The sequence below is a fragment of the Clinocottus analis genome, unplaced genomic scaffold (assembly GCF_023055335.1).
Source record: "Clinocottus analis isolate CAN_PGR_092001 unplaced genomic scaffold, fCliAna1.0.p SCAF_24, whole genome shotgun sequence".
Classification (NCBI taxonomy): domain Eukaryota; kingdom Metazoa; phylum Chordata; class Actinopteri; order Perciformes; family Cottidae; genus Clinocottus; species Clinocottus analis.
In genome coordinates this window covers 4,656,514-4,679,508 of record NW_027175976.1, presented here as the reverse complement: position 1 = coordinate 4,679,508, position 22,995 = coordinate 4,656,514, and the positions used below count along the sequence as shown (strand labels likewise).

The 22,995-nt window shown below is 44.9% G+C and overlaps 2 protein-coding genes across 14 annotated transcripts in view; one reads left to right on the top strand and one right to left on the bottom strand.

Annotated features, from left to right (window-relative positions):
• LOC137794229 (peripheral plasma membrane protein CASK-like) overlaps positions 1–22,995 on the top strand; it is a 34,155-nt gene that overhangs the window by 3,014 nt on the left and 8,146 nt on the right. For 4 of the 13 annotated variants that reach the window (XM_068590943.1, XM_068590941.1, XM_068590936.1 and 1 more), the window contains exons 2-15: positions 6,150–6,262; positions 9,661–9,766; positions 10,740–10,817; positions 10,933–11,005; positions 15,297–15,399; positions 15,640–15,817; positions 16,467–16,605; positions 16,930–17,013; positions 17,277–17,376; positions 18,327–18,344; positions 20,231–20,355; positions 20,535–20,612; positions 21,206–21,286; positions 22,723–22,911. In XM_068590943.1, the coding sequence (XP_068447044.1) occupies positions 6,150–6,262; positions 9,661–9,766; positions 10,740–10,817; positions 10,933–11,005; positions 15,297–15,399; positions 15,640–15,817; positions 16,467–16,605; positions 16,930–17,013; positions 17,277–17,376; positions 18,327–18,344; positions 20,231–20,355; positions 20,535–20,612; positions 21,206–21,286; positions 22,723–22,911 (1,465 nt within the window). The remainder of the gene's footprint in view (positions 1–6,149; positions 6,263–9,660; positions 9,767–10,739; positions 10,818–10,932; positions 11,006–15,296; positions 15,400–15,639; positions 15,818–16,466; positions 16,606–16,929; positions 17,014–17,276; positions 17,377–18,326; positions 18,345–20,230; positions 20,356–20,534; positions 20,613–21,205; positions 21,287–22,722; positions 22,912–22,995) is intronic. The other 9 variants (XM_068590946.1, XM_068590944.1, XM_068590938.1 and 6 more) reach the window with 5 other exon arrangements.
• Positions 11,504–14,238, bottom strand: LOC137794231 (probable G-protein coupled receptor 34). Its single transcript, XM_068590948.1, has 3 exons — positions 13,954–14,238; positions 13,755–13,874; positions 11,504–13,287 (listed from the first exon to the last, which is right to left on the bottom strand). The coding sequence occupies exon 3, from the start codon at positions 13,241–13,243 to the stop codon at positions 11,957–11,959; it is 1,287 nt and encodes a 428-aa protein (XP_068447049.1). The 5' UTR covers positions 13,244–13,287; positions 13,755–13,874; positions 13,954–14,238; the 3' UTR covers positions 11,504–11,956.

Below are 22,995 nucleotides of genomic sequence, written 5' to 3'. Positions count from 1 at the left end.
ACAGAAAAGACCAGAACATCCCTCCTATCCTGCGAGCCTGCCATCCTATCTTTTGTGAAACTGCAGTTGATGGATCAAGTGTGTTGAGTCCTGGTGTCTTGGGATGTCTTGCAGGAAAAAGAGGGGGGCATTTTCCTTCAGCCATGAGGTGGGAGGAGAGGGGAAGGGAGACTGAGGCAGATCAATGGAGACAAGTGGAGTTAGGAATGGGATGGCCCTGAGGCTAAGGATATAAATAATGCCAGCAGGCATTGACTGCAGCACTCTGCCATCTCCCACTTTGTTTTTAAGCACATGTTGTACCAGTAGCACTGCTGTCGGTAGTGGACAACACGGCAGACAGCTGAAACCTGAGGGATGTTAATTAATTAACATTTGAAATAGAAATGCTTTGTAGCCACAGGAAACCTCTGTTAAAGAGCCGGTTCAGTGTTGCCTTTCTGGTTAGAGACTATTCCTGCGTCTACATTTTAGCAAAAGTACATTTTGTAGCAGCGGCCAGGCCATTTAGGCATACAAGGGGAAAGCATGAATAATATGGATTGAGAATATAGTGTCGACTAAGACGTCCTCCAGGCCTTCATAATTCAGTCTTTTTTCCCCCTGTTCATCCACGTCAATGAAAATGTTTTGAGTGAATCCTTGATATGTCTATTGGCTCAGAAATATTGAGCCAACACAAAATATTTTTGAACTTGATTAAAAAAAATGTATATATAGTCTGGCATTGAGAATAACATTTCATCAGCGTCTGATCACAGGCCACACTTACTTTAAAAACACAAATTTAGACTGACAGTGGGTATAATACGGTAATCCCCTTTGTAACAACTAGTTAGTCCTTCACCTCCTGACCTATAATGTCATGGTGATTTGTCTCCACATTATTGGATGTTCTCGGTGCTGTTGTATTCTCGCGTGTCTCCTGCTAACCTTTGACCTCGGCTCCTTTCAAACTTGTACATAAACCCTATTATCCCGTCCGGCCCTCCTCCTATTGTTGCTCAAAGAAGTTGTCTAATTGTCCCTGATCGGCTTGTGTCCGAGAGGAGCAGCCGGGCTGGGTGGGATTGAGAGCATTGGGGACGCCATGGTTGTTCAGTAATCATCTGAACTCGGTTTGCAAAGGGAGTCATGTTTAGGGTGCTTTCTACCGAAAGACGGTTAGTAATTTCTGTTGGATGATCTTTTTTTGCGGGTCAAGCAATGTTGACATTTTTTGTTTGATCTTATTCCCCTGATGGTGTCTTCTTGATTTGCTGATAGTCTAGAACTATAAAGAGTGTAGATTGTTTGTAAGGTGCCGTGTGAGCACACACTCGAGTACCATCGTGGGCTCCTCGTCCAGTGGGATCGTCTCCTCACGGTGCCGCTTCCCTCTTCTCATTATTTTCGATAGAAAAGACGTGCTTTTTGCATCGCAGGCAGCGCTGAGAGCCGAGCAAGGTTTCAGAACTGAGAGCCAAAGAACAAAAAGTCCCCAAAATTGAACTTTTAGCAAGTCAGACCCCTGATTCATCAGGGCTCATAGTTGCATGGCAACAGCCAGAGCTGCATATGTCTGTGTAGCGTGGCTGTAAAGACGCACGGGGACCGGCTGATTTTACAGCTCATGCATGTAAATGTTCATTCAGCTCCCCTGTGGTCATACTAGACTTATTTCAATAGAGGGAGATCAAACGGGTCAGGTGTCAATTCAACTTCTTACTGGATTAACGGTGGTGAAAGATGACACGAGCTACAGGACGGGCGTGGGCCGTGCGGGCCCCGCTCATTATATGTTTTGTAGTTTACAGAGTAAATAAATACGTGATAATGACGTGATGGGAACGTAATGCACTAACCACAGGCCTGTTTTGGGGATTTCAGCTCTCGTTGGAGCGTTGGCAAAGCGCTGAAGCAATTTAATCCATTTCTGTCTATAATGATTCCGTCTGAATAGGACTTGGGTTGTTGAGAAGCACTATTGGAGTCACAGTGCTCTTTATGTCAGCCCTGGGGTGCTCATTAGAGCCAAGGAGATTGGGATGTGCGACTCACTCTAAACCAATGAAGTTATCAGCCTTCTGGCTTCGTCTGATTTGGATAATGAAATTGCTTGGACGACACTTTCACATCTGAAATCTTCTTTCGTTGTTTGATAGTTTTTTGGTGGTGTAATGAAAGTTTCCCCCACCACAGCAAATCCAATCTTCCACACAATGCTTTGCTGCAAGAAAGCCAAGTTGTTAAGCCACGAGTAGCATCTGCTGCAGTTTATCGCTTATCTTTTACGTAAAGTAACATCCTAAGTATCACTGATCAGATGTTTTAGTCGCTTCAAGCTAGTTTAACAAGCAGAATGTATCAGGTTCTCTCGTGTATGTGAATATGCTGAAGAAACTCACCGTTGAAGCTTCCGGCTCGGCAAGCATCTCCTGACACCGAATTCCTGCTGGGATCAATACAAGTATCACATTATTGAATGTGTCATCATCCCATCTGTTTTACAGGGGCAGATGTCAGTTTGTGACATCTCGCTCTGTAAAATGTAGATTATTCTCAGGTTGTCTTTGACTTGAACTGGAAAATATGTTTGCGTTTTGATATGTTTGTGATACCTGTGCCAGCTCTCGGGCTGTGTGGACTGCCTCGCTGATGTAGTATGGCATTCTTTAATTGTTTACTAGTACTAAAACACTCTCTGTTGCACTTTCTTTCCCATGTGCAGTATACGCTCCTGTGAGTTGCCCAAACACAGATCAATAGATGTGAATGGATGGTGTAAAGTTGAATCTTTTCCTCAGACTACAAGGCCAGAGAGTTTCAAATGGTGGTTCAAACAAAACCTGGATCCTTTTCTGGTTTATTTATGTAGAGGAAAGGGGTTTCTGCCAAAGCTTTAGAACCTCCTGAGGGCATCTCTGCTCTAAATTTCAATTTGCAACCGGAATACTAATTCCCACTACTAATATTCAAAGGGATCTCTAATTTGCATAAGTAAGCACTCTGGATTATTGTTGCTGCTCAGACATTCAGTGCTACCACTGAACTTTGTTTAACTTGTGATATTAACAGCTTGGCACTCGGGCTCATTTTGGGCAGCAGGGCAAACGGCACTTAGCTGGGAATCCCTTTGAAGTAGTTTCCCTCCATTTTCAAAGCACGTGCCTTTGTACGAATTTAGGAACAGGCGATTGTCGGCTCTGTGCATCCATGGGCATCACAAGAAATTTGCTGTTTCGAAAGTGCAATGATGCCAATTTATATTATTTACGTCAGTGGCCATGAATGGGTGGATTCCAATTTCTGTACCTATTGCTGTTGATTTCACTGTGTTGTTGATCATAGCTATAATGCAATGGGTACTGAGTAAAGGATTCAAATGACTGCTGTGGACTCACCGTATGTAGGTGATGTACAACGTGGCGGACCAGATGAGACGCCATTTACTTGGCTGCGGATGAAGATGGGGAACGCCACCAATAGTTTGCCGACCTGTGAAACTCTCCCCCCCAAACAAAAATATATTTCTTAGGAGCGACTAACCAAGTGAATTATGCTCGCTGCTGACCTCAGCTAAAGAGCAAAGTGCTGCTTTAAGCAAAGATGGTTGCTCTCAGGAGAGAAGGGCTGGTGATGTTGAGTCTGCCGCTCCAGATGTGTCCCGTCCCTGTTGAAGAGAGAGAAAGAGAGAAAAGGCACAAAAAAGACCTGAGAGGAAATTTGGCATATAGCCAGCACTGGATGTTGAAAAAATGCACCTAATATTCAGTCTTTGATTTACATAGAGCCGAGACTTGAAATGAGCCTCGGAGCACTCTGTAAAGATTGCCACTTTGGGCTAATGTTTGATGACTGCCGCTGTCGGATGTGAGCCATGTGTGGGCGTTTTGTATGAGCCCACTCAGCACAGCTGCGGTGATGTCAGTACGGCATGCGGCCTCTGCTTCCTCACGCTCAAACACACGCTGGCTCTCTTATGCTTGTTTGCTTATAATACTTTTTTTAATAATTGTTACTGTACATGACAAAATGGTCTTTGGAAACAAATTGTTTTCCAGGTGAGATGAATTGCATCCTAATTTATTACATTAAATAGCGGCCCCCAACGCGATGCACAACTGTTGGAGAAAACGGCCCCGTTCGGGGGAATTGATTCTCCATGCAGCTCCCTTGAAATGACAGTCAAGATTACAAATGGGGTTGATGCATAAAATCTGGCAGGTTCACCCAACCCCACCTCATTGCTTAATGGCGGTAATGAGTTTTATTGACACACATTAGATCAGTGCCAGATGGCCTTACCCTCACTACATCATTGTATCCCTGTGGTTGCAAACTCTAACTTAACTCCACCAGTCAAACACAGATCTGAGACTCTCCAGCTTCGTATAAACACATGTAATAAAGGATTTATATCTGAAAATTAATACCAAGGACTTTCTTATGACATACGGTGGACAGTTGTGGAGTTAGTGGGAGTTTCTTGACCCAGTACAACGCGTCAGAAGCTCCAACATGCACCCAAGAAGCTTCCCACGCATCTACTGCCCTCTCTTTGATGGGGAACACAGCTGTTCTGGCACATCCACGCAAGGGGGGGTGGAGGTCAGTGGGGTTGTCAGATAATTTGCAGGATTCGTGTGAACCCTGCAGGGTAGAATGTTGTGTTTTACGGCCGTCTTGGCCCAGGCTGTGCACATGCTGCCTGTATTTGTTTGTATGGGTTAATCATTACAGCAGATGTGAAAGACAAACGTGAGCGCAAATCAGCTGCAGCCCCTCACTCCCAGCACACTGAAACCAAATAGCTTTTACTTTTAATTTGCTAATTTAGTGAAGCCAACTTTTGATGGCCGGCCCGCGACTTTGCTTTAGCAAAATGGGTCTTTGTGTGTGTGTCTGTGTGTGTGTGTGTGTGTGTGTGTGTGTGTGTGTGTTTTATCTGTTTGTGTGTCTCCGGTAGCATTTGGTTCCGCCTTTGAGAGATGTAGAGACAGCTGTAACACGGCAGGGCTGTGTGTATGTAACTCTGTGGGCTAGGAGACACAAAATGCGCAAGTGTCTCAGCTCACTGGCGCTTGGGCATTTTGCAAAAAAATTATCATATGCACCCGCGAGACTAAACGACAGGGTCTTATAGTTTCTGCATGGACCGGACTTTATGTCTATCTGAGCAGTACCTTCAGTGTGGCTCGGACTGTGTGCAAATACTCAAGGAAGGTCTGTAGGAAGGTCCAGAGTTGTGCAAACTATTGGATGTTATACATCTGTTTAAATGGCCAAAAATAATTATAAATGAAATGCACAATAAGAACACATAATAACTAATAATTCGCAATGTTTTCAACTGATACTTTTGGTGTTGACCTCTGCTGGTTGACCTTACCAACGGATATCAGTTGTTTTATCAAGCTCTTATCCACAGAATTTGAAAAGGCATTTCAGGCCCTTTGCCAGAGTTTGTGCTAAAGAGAAGTCTCATAAGTCATTCATCATAGCAACAAACATCAATAAAGAGGTAATGTATCACGATGCATTGTTTGTTATGTTTTCAGAAAGGATCACATAATGAGTTAAAATATTTCTCTGGGAATTGTCTAATTATCTAAGTGTTTCTGTGCTACAGAGCTGTTTTTACACACACAGAGAATCCTACTAGAATATCTCAGATCTGCACCACATATGAACAGGGCTATCTCCTTAATTCAAAATCTGGAGAATCCGGTTGGACACGTGTGGAAGCTAGAACGCATGTTTTCCTGTCCTGTCAGCCCCATTGCGTCTAGATTAAGAAATGCAACCTCACAATATCTGCCACCCAGTTCGTCCAGAAATAAACCCAGTTGGGTAGGTCTCCCTTGCTCAGGTCTCTATAATAATAAAGCTTTTATTTTAGCTTTTACAGCTGCGCTGCACACCACTGCTCTATAATTCCCACTGGCACGACTACGATGCCTTGCTAACCACCCGCTGTAAATCCAGAATATAGTTTCAGAAATGGCATTGCCTTAGCCCGTTGCGTTCAGCTGGTATGTGTGCGTTTTGTATGTATGCACTTCTGCAAAGTGCTAACTTGTTTGAATCCAAGAAATCCTGTACTGTGCACAGAGGTTTGGTGTGTTTTTGTTTGCGTCTGTCGCTAACCTGGCATGTCTGTGTTGCAGGGGTCCCTTCAGCGTGGTGAGGCGTTGCATCAACAGGGACACGGGCCAGCAGTTCGCCGTAAAGATCGTCGACGTGGCCAGCTTCACCTCCAGCCCCGGCCTCAGCACGGAAGGTGAGAAACGCAGCAGACTGGGCAGCGAGCCGCGGCTGCAATTTAAATCCGAGGGCGTTTTGTTTGCCGTGCACGTGGAGGAGCACCAGATGGATGGGGTTAGAATCTAACTCGGGACAGAAGACGATGGCTGTCAGTCACAGAGACCAATCTAAACAGGCTCGCATCCATCTTCGAAAAGTGGGACCGAATTTTGCTGTGCGTTACTGTTTGGATCAGATAGCACACAGAGTGTATGCTGCGTTCTCGCACGCAAATAAATGGGGCATAATGTCACATGCACGCTCACCCAGATGAATAATATGCTGGAACTGCCTTCGTTGGCCCGCTTGTGTGGTGGTGCTGCATGTGTGTGTGTGTGTGTGTGTGTGTGTGTGTGTGTGTGAGAGATATTGAAGCACGCCACGTCTCACCATGTGGTTTTGTGCTCTGTCATGCTGAGGTGTGCGTGTGTGTGCGTGTTTGTCTTAAAAAAAGAGATGCAGATCTTAGGTGTGTGTGTGTGGGGCTCATGTTGGCGTTCACGATGTGCCATCTGTGATGCCCCAGTCAGAGATTAGACTTGTTGCCAATAACAGCAAGACAAGGAAATGACCCATGCGAGGAGAAACTGTAGATGTGGAGGTTTGGGACGTCTGTATGAATGTTCTCATCATACCGAAATGTATTCACTTAAAAATTAAAATCTACCAAATACAGTTCACCCGTCCAGCAGGATGTACAAGTAGTCAAATAGATATGAGTTATTGCTTGTGATTGATAGATGGAATGAGAACAATGCATTGTTTCCTTCACATCACTGTAAGAAATGTTTGGGCTCTTTGTTGGAATTGAAAGGTCGTAAAGGGCTTTTTGTATTGAGTATTGTTCTGACTTACTCTATGGAGAACAACTCATTTATTTAATAATAAAGTAAACAGTCTGTATCAAAAATCCTTCTAAAAAGATAACGAGTCTCCGTCTGTTAAAGTGAGGCTGTGTGGAATAAGTGATGTAAATTTATGGACTATTAAACACAATTTCTGACATTGTTTACCTCTCATAACAAGTGTTGAGGGCAACTTGTGATTTCCATGAGAACAAATCTGTAGATTTTATTATTTTGATTATTCAAAAGATCTATTAAATGTCTGAGTCAAGTGGCTTGTTTTGTGCAACAAAAAAACCAACAAAGATTAGAAGAGAAGAGTCGTTTCAGCTCTACAAATTATCCGTCTTTAACAGTCATCATTGCGAGAGAAGTAGTTGGCGGATGCACAAACGTTTATTATGAAACTATTATCATGCATTATGTATTCTTCCCGAAGTTCTCACAGCGAGTAAGGGAGACTGGAAAACGGGAAGTTTCACCTGAGGTTAGAGGAAACTACCGTTTTGACACCCTCATTTCTGACATAAAAAAAGTCACAGATGAAGAAATATGCAAGTGAACACTCACTGTGGCACAGTAGGGAACTGGAGCGCAGCCAGACCGGGAGAGTGGTTTTCTGGGACCTGAGAGGGAATCTGCGTCAGCATAAATGTGAGTGAAAAGGAAAAAGAGGCAGAGCTGCTACAAGCTAACAACATTCACATTTATGGATTAATTTTGTGTGAGAGAACGTGTGGTGTGGGAGGTGGACGAGCAAATGATTAATGGAGTAATTAAGAGTTTGGGAGTATTGACCAAATAAACGAGGGAGAGATTTTAGGATTTAATAAAGATGAATTTAGAGTGAACGAGTCGGCTCTCTCAATCAACATTAGAGCTTCATGAGTTTCGAACAATACATTAGCAGTCGTTGTGTATTGTTAGTACATAGAAATGAAATCCATCGGTATCTCCAAATAAACTAAAAACACCGGTGCGTGGCCGAGCATTTCTTTTACTTATCAGTGTGATCTCCATAAGATGCAAGGGAAATGATGAAACCCCTCCGTGCAAGAATGGCTTTGGAGAAGGCCCAGTGGCCGGCTTTGCTTTCATTCAGATGCTTCCAGGCCTCTCTGGCTCCCTCGCTCTGTTGGAGTGCTTTCCTCGTTGCCGCGGCGGACACTGGGCAGCATTGTTGCGCTCAAGAATGGACACTCCAATGAGACGGGCCCGAAGACGAGCGTAAAAGAGGAGAGGGAGATGATGAAAGGAAAGGAACAGTAGAATGGGGGCTCTGTAGTTGGGGACACAGCATCATTTCCCCGCGTTGCATAATGATACTGGTCTGTCACGACACAATGGGCACACACACACACATACAAGCAAACTAGACTCGCAGATGGGGAGTGGAGTGTGTAAATTAGGTTTTTATGGAGTGAGGAACTCGACAACACCACATTATGTCTGTCAGCCTCTCTCCGCACTCGCCGTTAAATGTTTTACCACTCGCCTCTCCAGTTGTCGTTTCTATTTTCATAAAGAGAAGAGAGGGAGCAACGCTCCCGCCGTAATTGTATTTGCAGTGAGATCTGACATGATAATGAGGGGAGGGCGTTAATGAGCGGGAGCCAGATGTGCGATTTAAAAGCAAACCCACATCTGGAGTCACTTGTCTGCCTGCGCGACACCAGCATGTCATCCCGCTTGTCATTCGGCTCCAGCAGCATGTGAACGCTCACCTCTACTCTGTCATCTCCACAGACTGGATCTCCTCTGTGTGTGGAAGTGAAACGTACCTCCCTCTGGTGGCGGAGTTGAGTCATGGCATGTCTGTCGAGGGAGGAGGAAGAGGAGGAGGGCTTGCAGGGCATGTCCTCGCTGCTTTTCCTCTCCTTAACTCGCCCTCTAGGGACAGGAAACGGTTTAGGGAGGCACCAACCGACCACAAATGAGCGGCAGAGGAGCTGTCTTTCTTTTCCTTAAATTAACAATGTTCTCACTTAGAGGACATCTGATGTCTAGTTTAAATTCAACAAAGGCACTAATTTCAAATGCAGATACTATTGATTCAACCATTCTGAACAAAGCAGGTTATGGGATATTGTTTGTCACTGTAACGTGTTTTTAGTGACATAGCACCGCCTCCATGAACACTTTTCTGATCTTCATTATCTAATATTTATACATATTTATTTTAGGTGAGGCACAAAGCCATATTAGTTCATCAGTTCTGACATTTAGGAGCACAAAATAGAAAATGTCAAATCTTCCTACAAGGAGTTTCAGATGTTCAACACTGGCGCTGTTGATGCTATGAGGAACATAAAGTCCCTGAATGAATCAGTGGAGGAAGTTCACTGTGAAATTTGACCTCTGACAAATTCAAAAGATGAATCGGCGAGAATGTTTCAGTGTGCTCCGGAGAAATCATGATTTACATTACGTTTGTTTGATTCTTCAAGCTAGCGGCGCTGTTTATTAATATTATTTTTGAGATAATCGTTAGACGTGAAGACTGTCATCATCTTTCGTTTCTCTCTGCCAGATCTGAAGCGGGAGGCCAGCATCTGCCACATGCTGAAGCACCCCCACATCGTGGAGCTGCTGGAGACCTACAGCTCCGACGGCATGCTCTACATGGTCTTTGAGTTGTAAGTCTGTCGGCGTCCTTCTTACCTAACGTGTGCACATTGCACCTTTTTTTTTTTTTAGGTCTTTGATATTAGATCTAATTTTTTGTTCTCAAGGAAAACAGGAAACACCTTGTTCTTCTTTCTCCTCCACCACAGCTGCTGATCAGTTTGCCTGCCACACGGTTTCTGCTCAGCTGCTGAATACTTTTGATGAAGTAGACCATTCTCACCGCCACAGACTAAATTTAACCAGCCAGTTGCAGATGGTTGAATGTTATAATTTCACACTTTAACGCCACGAGCCCGCTCATTTTTGTGGTTATAGGCATGTGTGACAAGATTTTCACATGGTTAGAATATCAAGTATTAATTGAATATGTTTTGTTGGAAATAGATCATGCTATAAAATATTAGTTATGAATTAATAATACCCTTCCCCCCCCGCTCTATACTATTTGTAACTGTAGTGGTATTTTTCATTCTAAGGGTTGAAACCTTATCAGTTTTATTATAAATTACAAGTCCTGAAATGATAAAAACCTGTTTTATGGCAGCGAGCAACAAAATTGTACCGCAACTTGACAGATTTATTTAAATTGCAGCCCTGCGTCAGAGTTTTGTGAATCCACACGAGACATGAGAGAATCAGCTCTCCTCTGCTTCTCCTTCCAGGCATTTGTTGTAGATATAATTTTCTTAATCAACTCGCCTGGTTAATGGTTTCCTCTGTGTGGGTTTTATGTCGTGAATCTGTATCTCGTATCCCCCTGAAAGCGGCCTCGGGGATTGTTGCTGGTTGAAAAGCGCGATAATGAAGATATATAGTGCCTATATGTTCAAGCCTGTGACAGCGGGTCATAAAATGGCTCCCTGACGGATGTCGTTTTATGCACCTTTTTTTCCACACTATTCTGAGAGGGGCTCTTGAGTGGACTCTTATCTATAATCGGTAGAAACCTTAATTTCTCTCTCTTTCTCCCGCTCTTCTCAGTATGGATGGAGCAGACCTGTGCTTCGAAATTGTGAAGCGAGCCGATGCCGGGTTTGTGTACAGCGAAGCGGTGGCCAGGTAGGACGCGCAGTCTGAACTGTGGACAGGAACATATTAAATATTAATGAAGCCTGAAATAAACAACAATTTGTGGCTGCCCTAAACCGTCTGTTTCTGCTTCCTGCGCATCAAGTCACTACATGAGGCAGATTCTGGAGGCTCTTCGGTACTGCCACGACAACAATGTGATTCATCGCGACGTAAAGGTGAGGTCTATCTCCTGGAGCTTCTGAAACCACCGCTGTCTCTCAATCTCTGATGAACTGAAACCTTTTTTGTATCGAGTGATTAATTGATAGTTCCTGTGTGGCTGTGGAAGCCCCTCTCGTTCTTCTAGTTCTTGTGAACCAGTGAGTCACGCTGGGTTGTGTCGAATGCCAGGTCAGGCCTTTAAGAGTTCTTATCGTCAGATTAGCATCACCCAGTGAGTCCAACAGGATTAGGCACCTAACACACACACACACACACACACACGCGCACCATTAGACCAGATGGAGCAGTCCCGAATTGCTACCAGACAGAGGGATCAGCGCAGCCTTGTTTTCAGTGCACCGTGTGCTGGTGGGTCAAACCTGAGTGAAACGGCACATTACCGCCAGGCTTGTTTTAACTCTGGGAGTGCCAGATGGTTGGCTTTGAACTCCGGAACAATTCACAAAGAGTGCAGTTTAGTTTTCAGTGAAATTAATGAATACATTTGACAGATCAAACCCACTCGTTTTATTCAACATACATGATGTTCAAGTAGACACTTGAGTCTAAGTTTCTTTCGTAAAAACAATATTAATACACCACGGTTTCCTCCTTTTTACACTCGATACCACTACACACACTTGAACTTCTTTTTCTCTGATCACATACACGCACTGCATTCATGCACAAAGCTGCTGTCACTGAAGTGCATCTCCTTCAACACAACCGTTATCTTCAATCTTTCACTCGGGCATTAAACGACTAGAATTTAGACAATGGCTCCCACACGACACAGGTGTTCAGAAGCCGACGCAGTAAGAATAGCTCGGTAGTACACCATATTTGTTTAACAGAAGTAGGAAGTAAGTGTAGTAATGCTTTGCTCAGCTTGACAGAATTAGTCAAACCAGTCCGCCTTTTGTCAAATTCTTCTGCCAGTGTTCAGGCCCGTGTCATCATTGGGATCACTGTGGGCCAGTAGGAGGGAGCGTGATCAGCCCCGTGCAGTGGAGAGTGGAGTTGATGACGCAGATGCTTGTCCTGGGGGTGGCTGAGGGGGTGTTCAGTCTCGAGTTGGGGAAAGCTGTCGGCGTAGACGGTCGTCTGAACTCCGTCGTCGAGCTGTTTGACGTCGCGTCGTTCAGGAAGACGAGCCGGTTGCCGAGTCGGTGCCCAAGTGCTCGGAGGGCGGTTTTGCGCACCGAGCCGGATAGCAGGAAGTACATGACGGGATCGAGACAGCTGTTGAAGGCGGAGAACAACAGCATCACCTCGTTGGTGCGGTCCACCCGTTGCAAGTAGTCGCAGGAGCCCACGTCGCTGAGCTGGGACAGGATGTAGACGGGCCGAAAGGCGTGGTAGGGCCCGAAGCAGACGGTGAACAGGAAGAGGACGAAGAAGGACTTCTTGGCGGTTCGTTCGTACCGTTGCGCGTTGGGAAGGTCCGGCTTGTCCCGGGACACCCTCAGAAGCCGGGACGCGATCTTGGCATAGGAGACCACCAGCATGACGAAGACGAGCCAGAACAGCAGCACCAGCACCGCGTTGAAGTAGGCTTTCCCTTTGGCTTTGCTGCTGCGCGGCTTGTACTGGAAACATTGGTCTGAGCGCTCTTGGTCCTCCACTGTGGCGATCATGGGCACCAGTGCCGCCAGCGACAGACTCCACAGGGCCCCACATGCCACCCAGCTCCACGGCCGGCTGCGGCCCCACAGCGTCAGCCTCACGCCTCTCCGCGCTCTGCCCTTCCCCTTCAACCTCACGTATCGGTCCAGGCTGATGAAGCCCAGGAGAGTAATACTGATGTACATGTTCATATAGAACAGGTTCCCCACCATTCTGCAGGCCACAAAGCCCAGAACCCACTGGTTCCCATTCAGGTGGTAGAAGACCCTGAAGGGCAGGCACGCAAGGAGGACCAGATCCGCCACGGCACAGTTGATGAGGAACACCCGCACAGAGTTGCGACTTGAATGCAGGAACAGGAAGACCCATAAGGCGAAGAGGTTACCCATGAGGCCGAGGACGAAGATCAGGGAGTAGAGGACTGCCAGCGGCAGACGGAGGGCGTCGTCGTTAAACGAACACTCAGTGTGGTTCAGGGAAGAGGTGGACAACGGGGAGGAGGAAGGGTGAAGAGAGGTGGAGGAGAAGAAGGGTGACATGGGAAGTGAGAAGGAGGAAGTCGCGGAAGGAAGAGAGGAGTTTGTCGGGGCTGAGGAAATGAAGGGGAAGGAAGTGAAAGTGGTCATTGTGGCTGAGGAGTGTGAACTTCAGGGTTGTCGATCATTCGGCTCTGAAAAAGAAGAAAAAAACAGTTGGTTCACTGAACAAGCCGATTCATTTTAACAGCTGGCATTAAAAACAAGAAAAGCTCTCGCTGTGAAACTTGCATTTACGTATTTTATGAGTAACACCGACAGGTGAGTAATACGTGGCTTGTAGTTTTAAAGGTCACACATTTAATACTCGGTGGGAAATGGAAATTATAGCTATTGACGTAAAAGATACCTGCATAAAAGAGGAGCTCCAGGAGCCGCTTATTGAATATTGTTCAAAAATAGATCAAGGCCTTCTGAACAACAATTTTTGCTTCCTGTAAGTTATAGATTTAGTTTTTCACGGCTGGGAGCCGGACTCGTAACTCACTGAAGGTCTTATGCCTATTTCACTCATAAGTTCCAGTTCCAGGGTATTAAAACAATGCACAGGAGGGTCGACGCACGCACACACAGGTCTTTGAAATAAGGCAAAAACACTCACTGTCAAATATTCCCGGTGTAGAGACTTCAGTGCAGCCTCTGGTTTAAATGTTTGGAAAAGTGCACGGAGGTGTGGGAGCACAGCGATCCAGAGTGCTTTTAGTTTTTTTCCTCCATCAAACTGTAATTTGTTTTAAAATTTAAAAAAAAACGTACTCTTATATGATATTATGCAAAAAGAGTCCTTGTCCTTCGCTCACCTTTTTCTTCAGTCTGAGTCATAAATCCTGCACACTTATTTTTTTCTTTTCTTTCTTTACATCCCTTTGACAGCGTCTGCTCCTCCCCGTCGTCCTCTCTTTGCTTGAAAAGACTTCTTGAACTCTCCTCTCACGCGCTCAAAATGTGTTTAGTCTGCTGGCGCTCGTGCCTCTACCTCTTTTTTTTTTCTCTCTCTCTCTCCTTCCTCTAACTGAGTCTCTCTGATCTCGCACCGCCTCAGTCCACATCCACCACGCCCCTGCATCTTCTGCCCCACCGCTATGAGAAGGCTGAAGGCAGGAAGTGAGCCCACCACACTCTCACTCTGTTCCTGAGCTTCATCCGTCACATGACCAGTTCTGCCCTGCGCAGGATAAAGTTTCTGGAATTGGTTTAATACTTTATTTAAACTGAATTAATTAATACCAATTACGAGTCCAGTGAAGGACTAACAAAAAATCCATTTGGAGACAAGACCCTGCAAGCACAGCAAGTGTTTTATTAACGGCCTCCGCCTGCAACATTAGTCCCATATAAATGGGGCTTGGTGTGAAAACAATATTGCAGACATAATGCACTAAATTAAAACATACATGCTGACTCATAAAAAAGGAATACCCGAGATATGTATTACCCTGTAGTTCAGGGGGTCTCCTACCTATCTGCTGCCCGTCTTCCTACATTTCAATTAATTTTGCTTAACAATGCAATATGTAACTCTTCAGCCGGTCTGGGTCGCAGCCTACATCTCTTTCCATTCCATCTTGTCCTTTTTAAAAAGAGGACAAAAAGATTAACTCAAGAGTTTTAAAGCACCGCCACAAATTCAAGGAATTTTAATTTGCTGAAACTTCTCTCGTTTGTTGTAAGTTGCATCAAAGGTTGAATTGGAGCGACAATTTATCACGAGCACCTTGATCTTCATTTTTCACCAAGAGCCACGTCTCTCACTTAATGCTGCGAAGAAGGAAGAGGTCTGTAGACAAACAGACTTCTTCCTGGGGCAAGAATTTGCATCATTGTTGAATTGTGGTTTTTTTAACTCGCACGATGCCTCGCTATTGTGAAACTGAGGCTTTCTAACCAGTCGAACAAAGCGCAAGATCCAATCTTGCACTTTTGCACAAAGAGCAATGCTCTGCACGGTTACTGTAAATTGCATTTTTTTCCTTTTGTTAGTCAGAAGAACAAGTCACATGTTGGTTGTGTGGTTTGTCTCTTCCAGTTTAAAGAGTAAATGGAGTTTAAGTCTCACGAGGATTGTCCCTGTCGAAATATATGGACCGTAAATGTACTGTTTAACTCCTCCATCCAGTGTTTGACCTCTTTTATCTCTCTGCAGCCTCACTGTGTGCTGTTGGGCTCAAAGGAGAACTCTGCTCCAGTCAAGCTCGGTGGCTTTGGAGTGGCAATCCAGCTGGGAGAGTCTGGTTTAGTAGCTGGAGGTACAGTAGGACCCTTTGTCCTTTTTTCTTCCTTTTTTATACCTCAGACTTAGAAAACAGGTCTCTATTTAGTTGCATACACACATAGCTGGCTTTCTCTCCACATCATTGTAACACGTCATTGTGACTAAACAATGAACACATGAATCCCAAAGTTTTTTCCTCAGATTTCCCTTTTCCCCATGAACACTAAAACCCCCTCGTCACCCTTAAACCGAGCCCTCTTTCCTCTCTCCTCAGGCCGAGTGGGCACACCCCACTTCATGGCCCCCGAGGTAGTCAAGAGAGAGCCCTATGGCAAGCCGGTGGATGTGTGGGGGTGTGGAGTCATCCTCTTCATCCTCCTCTCTGGCTGCCTCCCCTTCTACGGCACCAAGGAGCGCTTGTTCGAGGCCATCATTAAGGGGAAATACAAGGTAGGAGCTGATTTACGAGATGAAGCCGTTGTCCTTTAGTGTGCGCCGCAGCTGGGCCCCTTTAGTCGCAGTTTATTACAATCGTGTCTTCAAGGTGTATTATGGGTTTCCTTTCCTGTCATCTTGCCAACAAGACATGTTTCAATACAGCCCTGATTATGTAATTAATGTTCAGAGCTACCATCACCTCATCACGTATATTCCTTAGTTGATGTTTGAGCGAGTGGCAGTAGTTGCCTTCGTCTCTTCTTTACAAAAGAGGTGATGAACAATCTGATCGGTCTGTTTAACGTTCCCTGTTTTCAACAGAGAGTATGAATCTCCTGCTTGGTGCACTAATCCCTGGCAGATGCATTCACTGCAGGCAGCTTGATGCACGACACTGTGGTGTCTTCCACCAAGCTGCTGCTAAACAGCTGCTGCTGAATTCACAGATTTCATTCTGAAAAAATAAAATATAAGCTGTACCAACACTGCGACTTGGTTTTACAGTAACATTATAGGTATTTATAGTCTAAACAGGGATTGATAAAGTATCTTTCGTCGAGGGGAGCGTGCGCACACAAACCTTTATCCTCCCGAGTTACATTGGCGGTCACTGCAATACATGCGTCTCAAAGTGTCCTCTTGTGTGTGTCTGCGTGTTTGGGTGTGTGTGCTGGTTCAGATGAACCCCCGCCAGTGGGCCCACATCTCGGAGAGCGCCAAGGACCTGGTGAGGCGCATGCTGATGCTGGACCCCGCCGAGAGGATCACCGTGTACGAGGCACTCAACCACCCCTGGCTGAAGGCAAGATCGCACACACACACACACACGCACACACCTACACACACACACACACACAGCGCTGCTAGAGATGGATGGTAGCTATCTCACTGTAGATGCTGCCAACTTCAGCAGGTTGTCGTCCTGTTAAATTTTATGAAAGCGACCGACATTTGGTGTGATGTGGGCATTTATTATTTGACCTTTGGCCTGACTCATGCTGACTAAAGAACACTTCTGCTCAAAACCGCAGCTCTGCTTTCACATCCGTTGCACTTCTGCTCTTATGTGTGTTCTACGTGCTTAATGCAGATCTCTGTGTGTTTTGGTGCATGTGTGTGTGTGTAGGAGAGGGACAGGTACGCCTACAAGATCCACCTGCCTGAAACGGTAGAGCAGCTGAGGAAGTTCAACGCCAGGAGGAAGCTGAAGGTCAGCGCTGCATTGATGTTAAACTCTAGAGTTGAAAGATTCAACGCGGTTGAGTCAGAGATGAAAGGAAGTGTCTCCTCCTCTGCAGCTACGTCTGATGACCCAGATTAATTTCTTGTCAAATGTTTTCCAAGATGCTCAACAGACCGGTCCTCTGAAGGCCTCACACACAAACACATAAACAACGTGTACTTACACCCCACAACGTGGGGCTCTGTTGAGACGTCATGTAACAGCCGTGTTCTCCGTACTCTGTATCCCAGGGTGCAGTGCTGGCAGCTGTTTCCAGCCATAAGTTTAACTCCTACTATGGCGACCCTCCAGAGGAGCTACACGACTTCTCAGATGACCCCACCTCCTCAGGTAAATCACACAACAGAGCACTATTCCAGTGTGGGGAAATGTATTTATACCGAGAGGGATTTAGCTTTTGGTTTGTGCAGGAAGGAGCAGCACTGAGTTAAAGACAATGTAACCTAAAGGACAATAATAATTGTGCAGTACAAATAAAGAGTTTGGTCTCCCGACATATTTACCTCCACTGTGTCATGCAAGGTCAATGATGAAACATGCATTTGCACCGATGAACAAATTCACTTTCTAGCCCAGTTTCTGTTCTCATGGTTTCTATTCCAGCCTTAATGTGATCTCCAGCTGTCTGTGTAGACCTTCCTCTGTTCAGATGGAGACAGATGTTGCCCAACAGGCCCACTTCCCTGTCTCAGCCACAGACTTTCACTTCCCCCTGATAAGAAGACTGCAGGCTGTGCCTGCCGGCAGTTATCAGCATATATAAATCACTTGTGTTGCCGTCATAAACTTATCGCATACGAGCAGCGTCATGCATCATCGGCCCATGAATCAGTGCAACGAGCTAAGCTCCTTGCATTTTTTTCGGCTCCGGTTTATGTGTAGCCGCCGCAGCCATATCTGCCTTTTTTGACATGTACTTTTTTTCACTAAGGCTAGCAGTCTGCAGCAGTCATGCATCCTGGTGATTGGTTTAATTTTTGCCATTGCAGGCCTCGAGACATGTTGCCGGTCATAGACTTGTGTAGGTGCTTGCAGCAGCTTGGCAGATTATTCATAGATTTGGCTGCATTTTGCTGATAGTTCTTCCTCTCTGTTGCTGCTCTTTCCCCTCTGCCTCCTTTTTATTACCGACCCACCCGCTGACTCTCTTGTCTGCCTTTTGTCTTCTTCCTCTTTCTGTCATTGTGAGGGGTTGAACTCTGCGTCCGCAGTCGCAGAACACCTCCTCTAATCTCAGCCTCTCTGTCTTTGGTGTTGTTTCTCTGCTGTGCTGTCTCTAGGACTGCTAGCTGCTGAAAGTACGTATCCCTCGCCCCACCCATAGACTCTTTTGTGTGATACCATGACATCATCACTCGCTTTCTTTCTTCTTTTTTTTCGCTGCATCGCGAGTGTTAAACAATGTGGGGTCCTAATCCTCCAAAATGCTTTCCTCCACGTGTTCTGTTGTTTTTCGGAAAACCCGATATAGTTCCACGACTGTGCCGGTAATCCAAATTCTTTGCGTAAAGATGACACTGTTTACATGCATATTCATTATTTCAATTGCAGGAAGCTCTGTAAACACAGATTAACGACATATTAGACGCACAAAGCCAAAACACAAAGGTTTAGGGGATAACAATGGGATTTTCCATCATAATCAGGTTTGCTGTGTGTCTCAAAGAGGGATGTTGAGGGTTAACTGATGAAGTCTGTCGTCAGGGCAGCTTTACGGCTCCTCAACGTTTGAAGGCCGCAGCCTTGTCAGTGAATTGTCTGAAAGTTCTGTGAAGGTCGTTGCTGAGTAATTGCCATAGAGAGTGGGAGCAGGTGGCAGTCACCTTTTCTCTTCTGTCTGGTATGTTTCAAGACTTATAAAAGGGGAACACAAAACATAAAAGGGGAAAAAAAACACTCCACCCATCCGCGCCGTTACGTAGTATATGACAATAAATGTTGCGATGGGGAAATAATACTAAAACCTGGAAAGTAATAAAAGCCAGACGACCACATGAGGAATGTCCACCGTGGGTCGCTTCTCGGGTAACAGACGAGGTCAGATCTTATTGAATTGTGACTCAATTCTTCAGAGATTATTTTTGTATTTTATTCTTTCAAAAGGGGCAGTCATTTAAAGTATAATATTTTTGTCCTCAAGGAGTGCAATGTGTATTTAATAAGCCTCTAGTCACCAGCAGTGATTGATCTGTACATGGCTGCAAAAGCAATTATAGGAAATTAGTTTCCTGAATTGGAGTAATACGATGCATGTAAACGGACCTATAACAAGGTTTTCCCAAAGTTAGTAACGGGTTAAATTGTGTTTTCTCCTCTAGCGTTTCTCTTTCACGCCTCACAGTAATAATAGCTGAACCGAAGCCTCATTATTAGCCCGGCATTATACACGTCTGTAAATGTGATTTCATGTTCGCCATCTTCATTTTTCATCCATTATGTCGAGCCGTCTCTAAATCTGACACATACTCTTGTAAGCGCTTAGAAAGTTTAGGGGATGGACTAATATAACACGCGAATAACTCGGTCATTCCTCGGTGGCGTAAAATCATCTCTCATACCACTCATCGGTGCTGTGGTCATTCGAGGATCAGCATGTGGGTTCAAACATATCAGTGTCATCAAAACATGTCACCTCTTCTTATCTTGTCACAGAGCAGATTTGTTTCATATTTAAGCCACACATTTATTTAAAGATTTTTAGAATTCATACAATACAAGTTTAATTTGTGTGAGAACCTATTTTTCCACATTTTCCACCGCATACCTTTTGCACTTTGCATATTAATATTCTGCATTTTTCCTGGGCGTACTAGTCCCAATCCATCATCCACACAATGACTTTTTGAAGAGACTCTGATGTTGTATTGATGCTGTGTACTGCTGTTTCTCTGGTTTTGCTGCATGTGTGGGCGTTGCAGCAGGTACTTGGGGTTAAACAGTTCTGAGTGTTTGTGTTTTATGTGTTTTCTGTTGTGACTATTGCTTGTCTTTCATTTTCTTGTCGTTTTTGTTATTTCTTTTTGCCTGTTTGTGGATAAGTGTGTGTCGTGTTCCGTGTTTGCATTTTGTGTAGTGTTGAATGTTTGTCGAGACTGCTTGGTGTACTTGTCTGTTCTGTGTGCTTGTGCTTTGGTCTATATTTCCGTGTATAACTTCTCCGTGGTTGTGCGTTTGTGTGCGCGCGCAGGGGCAGTTTCACAGGTTTTGGACAGTCTAGAGGAGATTCACGCGTTGACGGACTGCAGTGAGAAGGACATGGACTTTCTCCACAGTGTCTTCCAGGACCAGCACCTCCACACCCTGTTAGACGTGAGTAAGCCACACCATCAGTACCGCTTCCTCTGTGACAGCAAACGCACCCAGTAGGTGTCACCACAAGTCAGGAGGCCGCTGCACACAGTATTTATCCAACATGTACCTTCTACTCACTGTCAAGTGAACTTGGCATTTTAAACACTGTTCTTACATGTTGGTTATTGTCTTTTCAGCTTTATGACAAAATCAACACCAGGTCGTCCCCTCAGATCAGAAACCCTCCGAGTGACGGAGTGCAGAGAGCCAAAGAGGTGAGGGACTCGCTGCTGTTCAATTAAACGGGCAATTTAAAGAGCACTAGTGGGACAGAATATGACATTTATAACCATGTTTTCATTAGTGTTTTATCACCTGAGACTAAGAATCAGCTTAAGCTCATAATGAGCTGCTCATATCTACGTACGAAGCCATCTCGAGGTCCTCTTGATAGTCGGCTATGTTGCACCCTTATGTTTTTCGCCACCATAGTTCTTGGACACGCTTGTCAAACTGTGTCATGTGAAATTAGTTGGTTGTAATTTGCTGCTACGCCACCAGATGCCGACAGATCCTACACAATCTTCCTTTTAAAACTCACAAACTGGGCGAGCCCTTAGTTTGTGTGTGTCTTTTAAAACCACTAATCTGATGTTTATTAATCTAAAAATGTAAAAGAAAAAATTGAGAGCTTTTTCTAGTATTGGACAATTAACGGGTTGATGCTTATTTTTTTTTTAAAAAGCTATTGAGGCAAAGCAAATAAATGGACATACAATGACCATAATTAGATCCTGTCCAAATCAATGTACATTATGCTCACTTAATATTCACAGCTCTTTTTCCTCATCTTTATTTGCTCCTCCAGGTACTGGAAACCCTCTCCTGTTACCCAGAGAACATGGAGGCCAAGGAGCTCAGGAGGATCCTCACACAGCCACACTTCATGGTGGGATATTACAGAAACACACAGCAACTTACACATTCTCATTGCTTTGACAGGTTTCTGTTTTCTTTGGCCCGTGCACGTAGCGCATGCTTATTTGTTGTGTGAGATTGTAACCTCCCGTGTCTGAAGCAGGGTGCCATCCACAATCCACATAACTCCCTCGGCCACAAAGCTGCTTAGCACCTGAGCTTGACGGGGGACAGACACATGGAGGGGGGAAAGAACAGAGAGGGAAGCATTAGAGTGGCGGGGAGAACTGAAGCGCCTCGGCGTGGATCGACAGTACGGTTCTGCGGTGAAGGCGATGCCACCGTTTGTCAGCCCGTCTCACAGCTGAAACAATTTGGGAGGATGTTATTGTTCCTACATGGAAAGTAAAAGAAAAACGGAGGCAGAAGGAAATCAGTGGTGGATTTCGTGTAAAAGGTACAACTCGTGTCTGCTGTCGTAGCTTGTTGAGTGGCTGCAGTTTTCATCTCCAACAGGATATGATTTCTAATTTCTGTGAATGTAAGTTGTTTTGTAGTTGTGTTCTTTTGACAGGTTGTCACTTCCGAAAACTGCACAGCAGCTTAATGTAGGAGGACACCGCCGTTTATTTAGCCCAGCTAGAGGCAGAGGTGTCTCCCTGTGCTGATTCAGGCTGTGACATTTACTGGAGCTGTCACAGTCACGCCTTAGGTTGGGTTCAATCCAATTAGCCCGTCTTGCTCTCCGGCCTGACCGGCCGGGTTTTTTCATGCTGCCACAGACATTTAACAGGGCCGATAGCCGAATGGGTGTGAAGGGCTTTGGCATGGCAGCACATGGGAGGAACAGATGTATTCTTTCCCTCTTTTTTTTTTTCTTCCAAAAACTTTTTTCCTGACAATCTATGAGGCTTTGTTCCTGTTATCAACTTAGCATGCACTTATTGTTAGTTTTCAATGTCGAACACGCTGTTGATGCTTTTAATATATATATATATATATATATATATATATATATATATATATATATATATATATATATATATATATATATATATATATATATATATATATATATATATATATATATATATATATATATATATATATATATATATATATAAACAAACAATTGTCCCTTTCAGCCACATTGATGTTCACCATATATCAAAAGCCTTTAGCGCCAGCTGTTTGGTCTCTCCATGTCTGTCGTGCATCATCAGAGAACACAAGCAGATGTGATCATTTGGCCGCACAGCCAGTAAATGTGTTCAGTCAAAAACACGCTGTGTGTCAGTAACATGATGAGTGGCCAAAGAGGATTAGTGGAAGCCACACTCTTCCCAGTGTCGGGGAGATCCACTCAAATACACATTAATGATGCTGTGTGTACCACCACATTTCCCTTCTTCTGGCTCTGGGACTCATAGTGCGTTATTTAAATGATATCGTCTGTGTTTCCTCCAGGCTCTGCTGCAGACTCACGATGTGGTGGCCCACGAGGTCTACAGTGATGATGCGCTGAGGGTGACACCCCCGCCCACTTCCCCTTACCTGAACGGAGACTCCCCAGACAGCACTAACGGAGACATGGACCTGGAGAACGTCACCAGGGTTCGCCTGGTCCAGTTCCAGAAGAACACGGATGAGCCCATGGTGTGTACGGACACAAGAGGACCACGCATTGCACACAGACAATTTAAACTGAGTTATCGTTTGGTCGCTATCCTGGGTGACTGA

What these genes read in the sequence shown, in the direction of transcription:
- LOC137794231 (XM_068590948.1), bottom strand. Translation starts at nt 13,243, where the DNA reads ATGACCACTTTCACTTCCTTCCCCTTCATTTCCTCAGCCCCGACAAAC.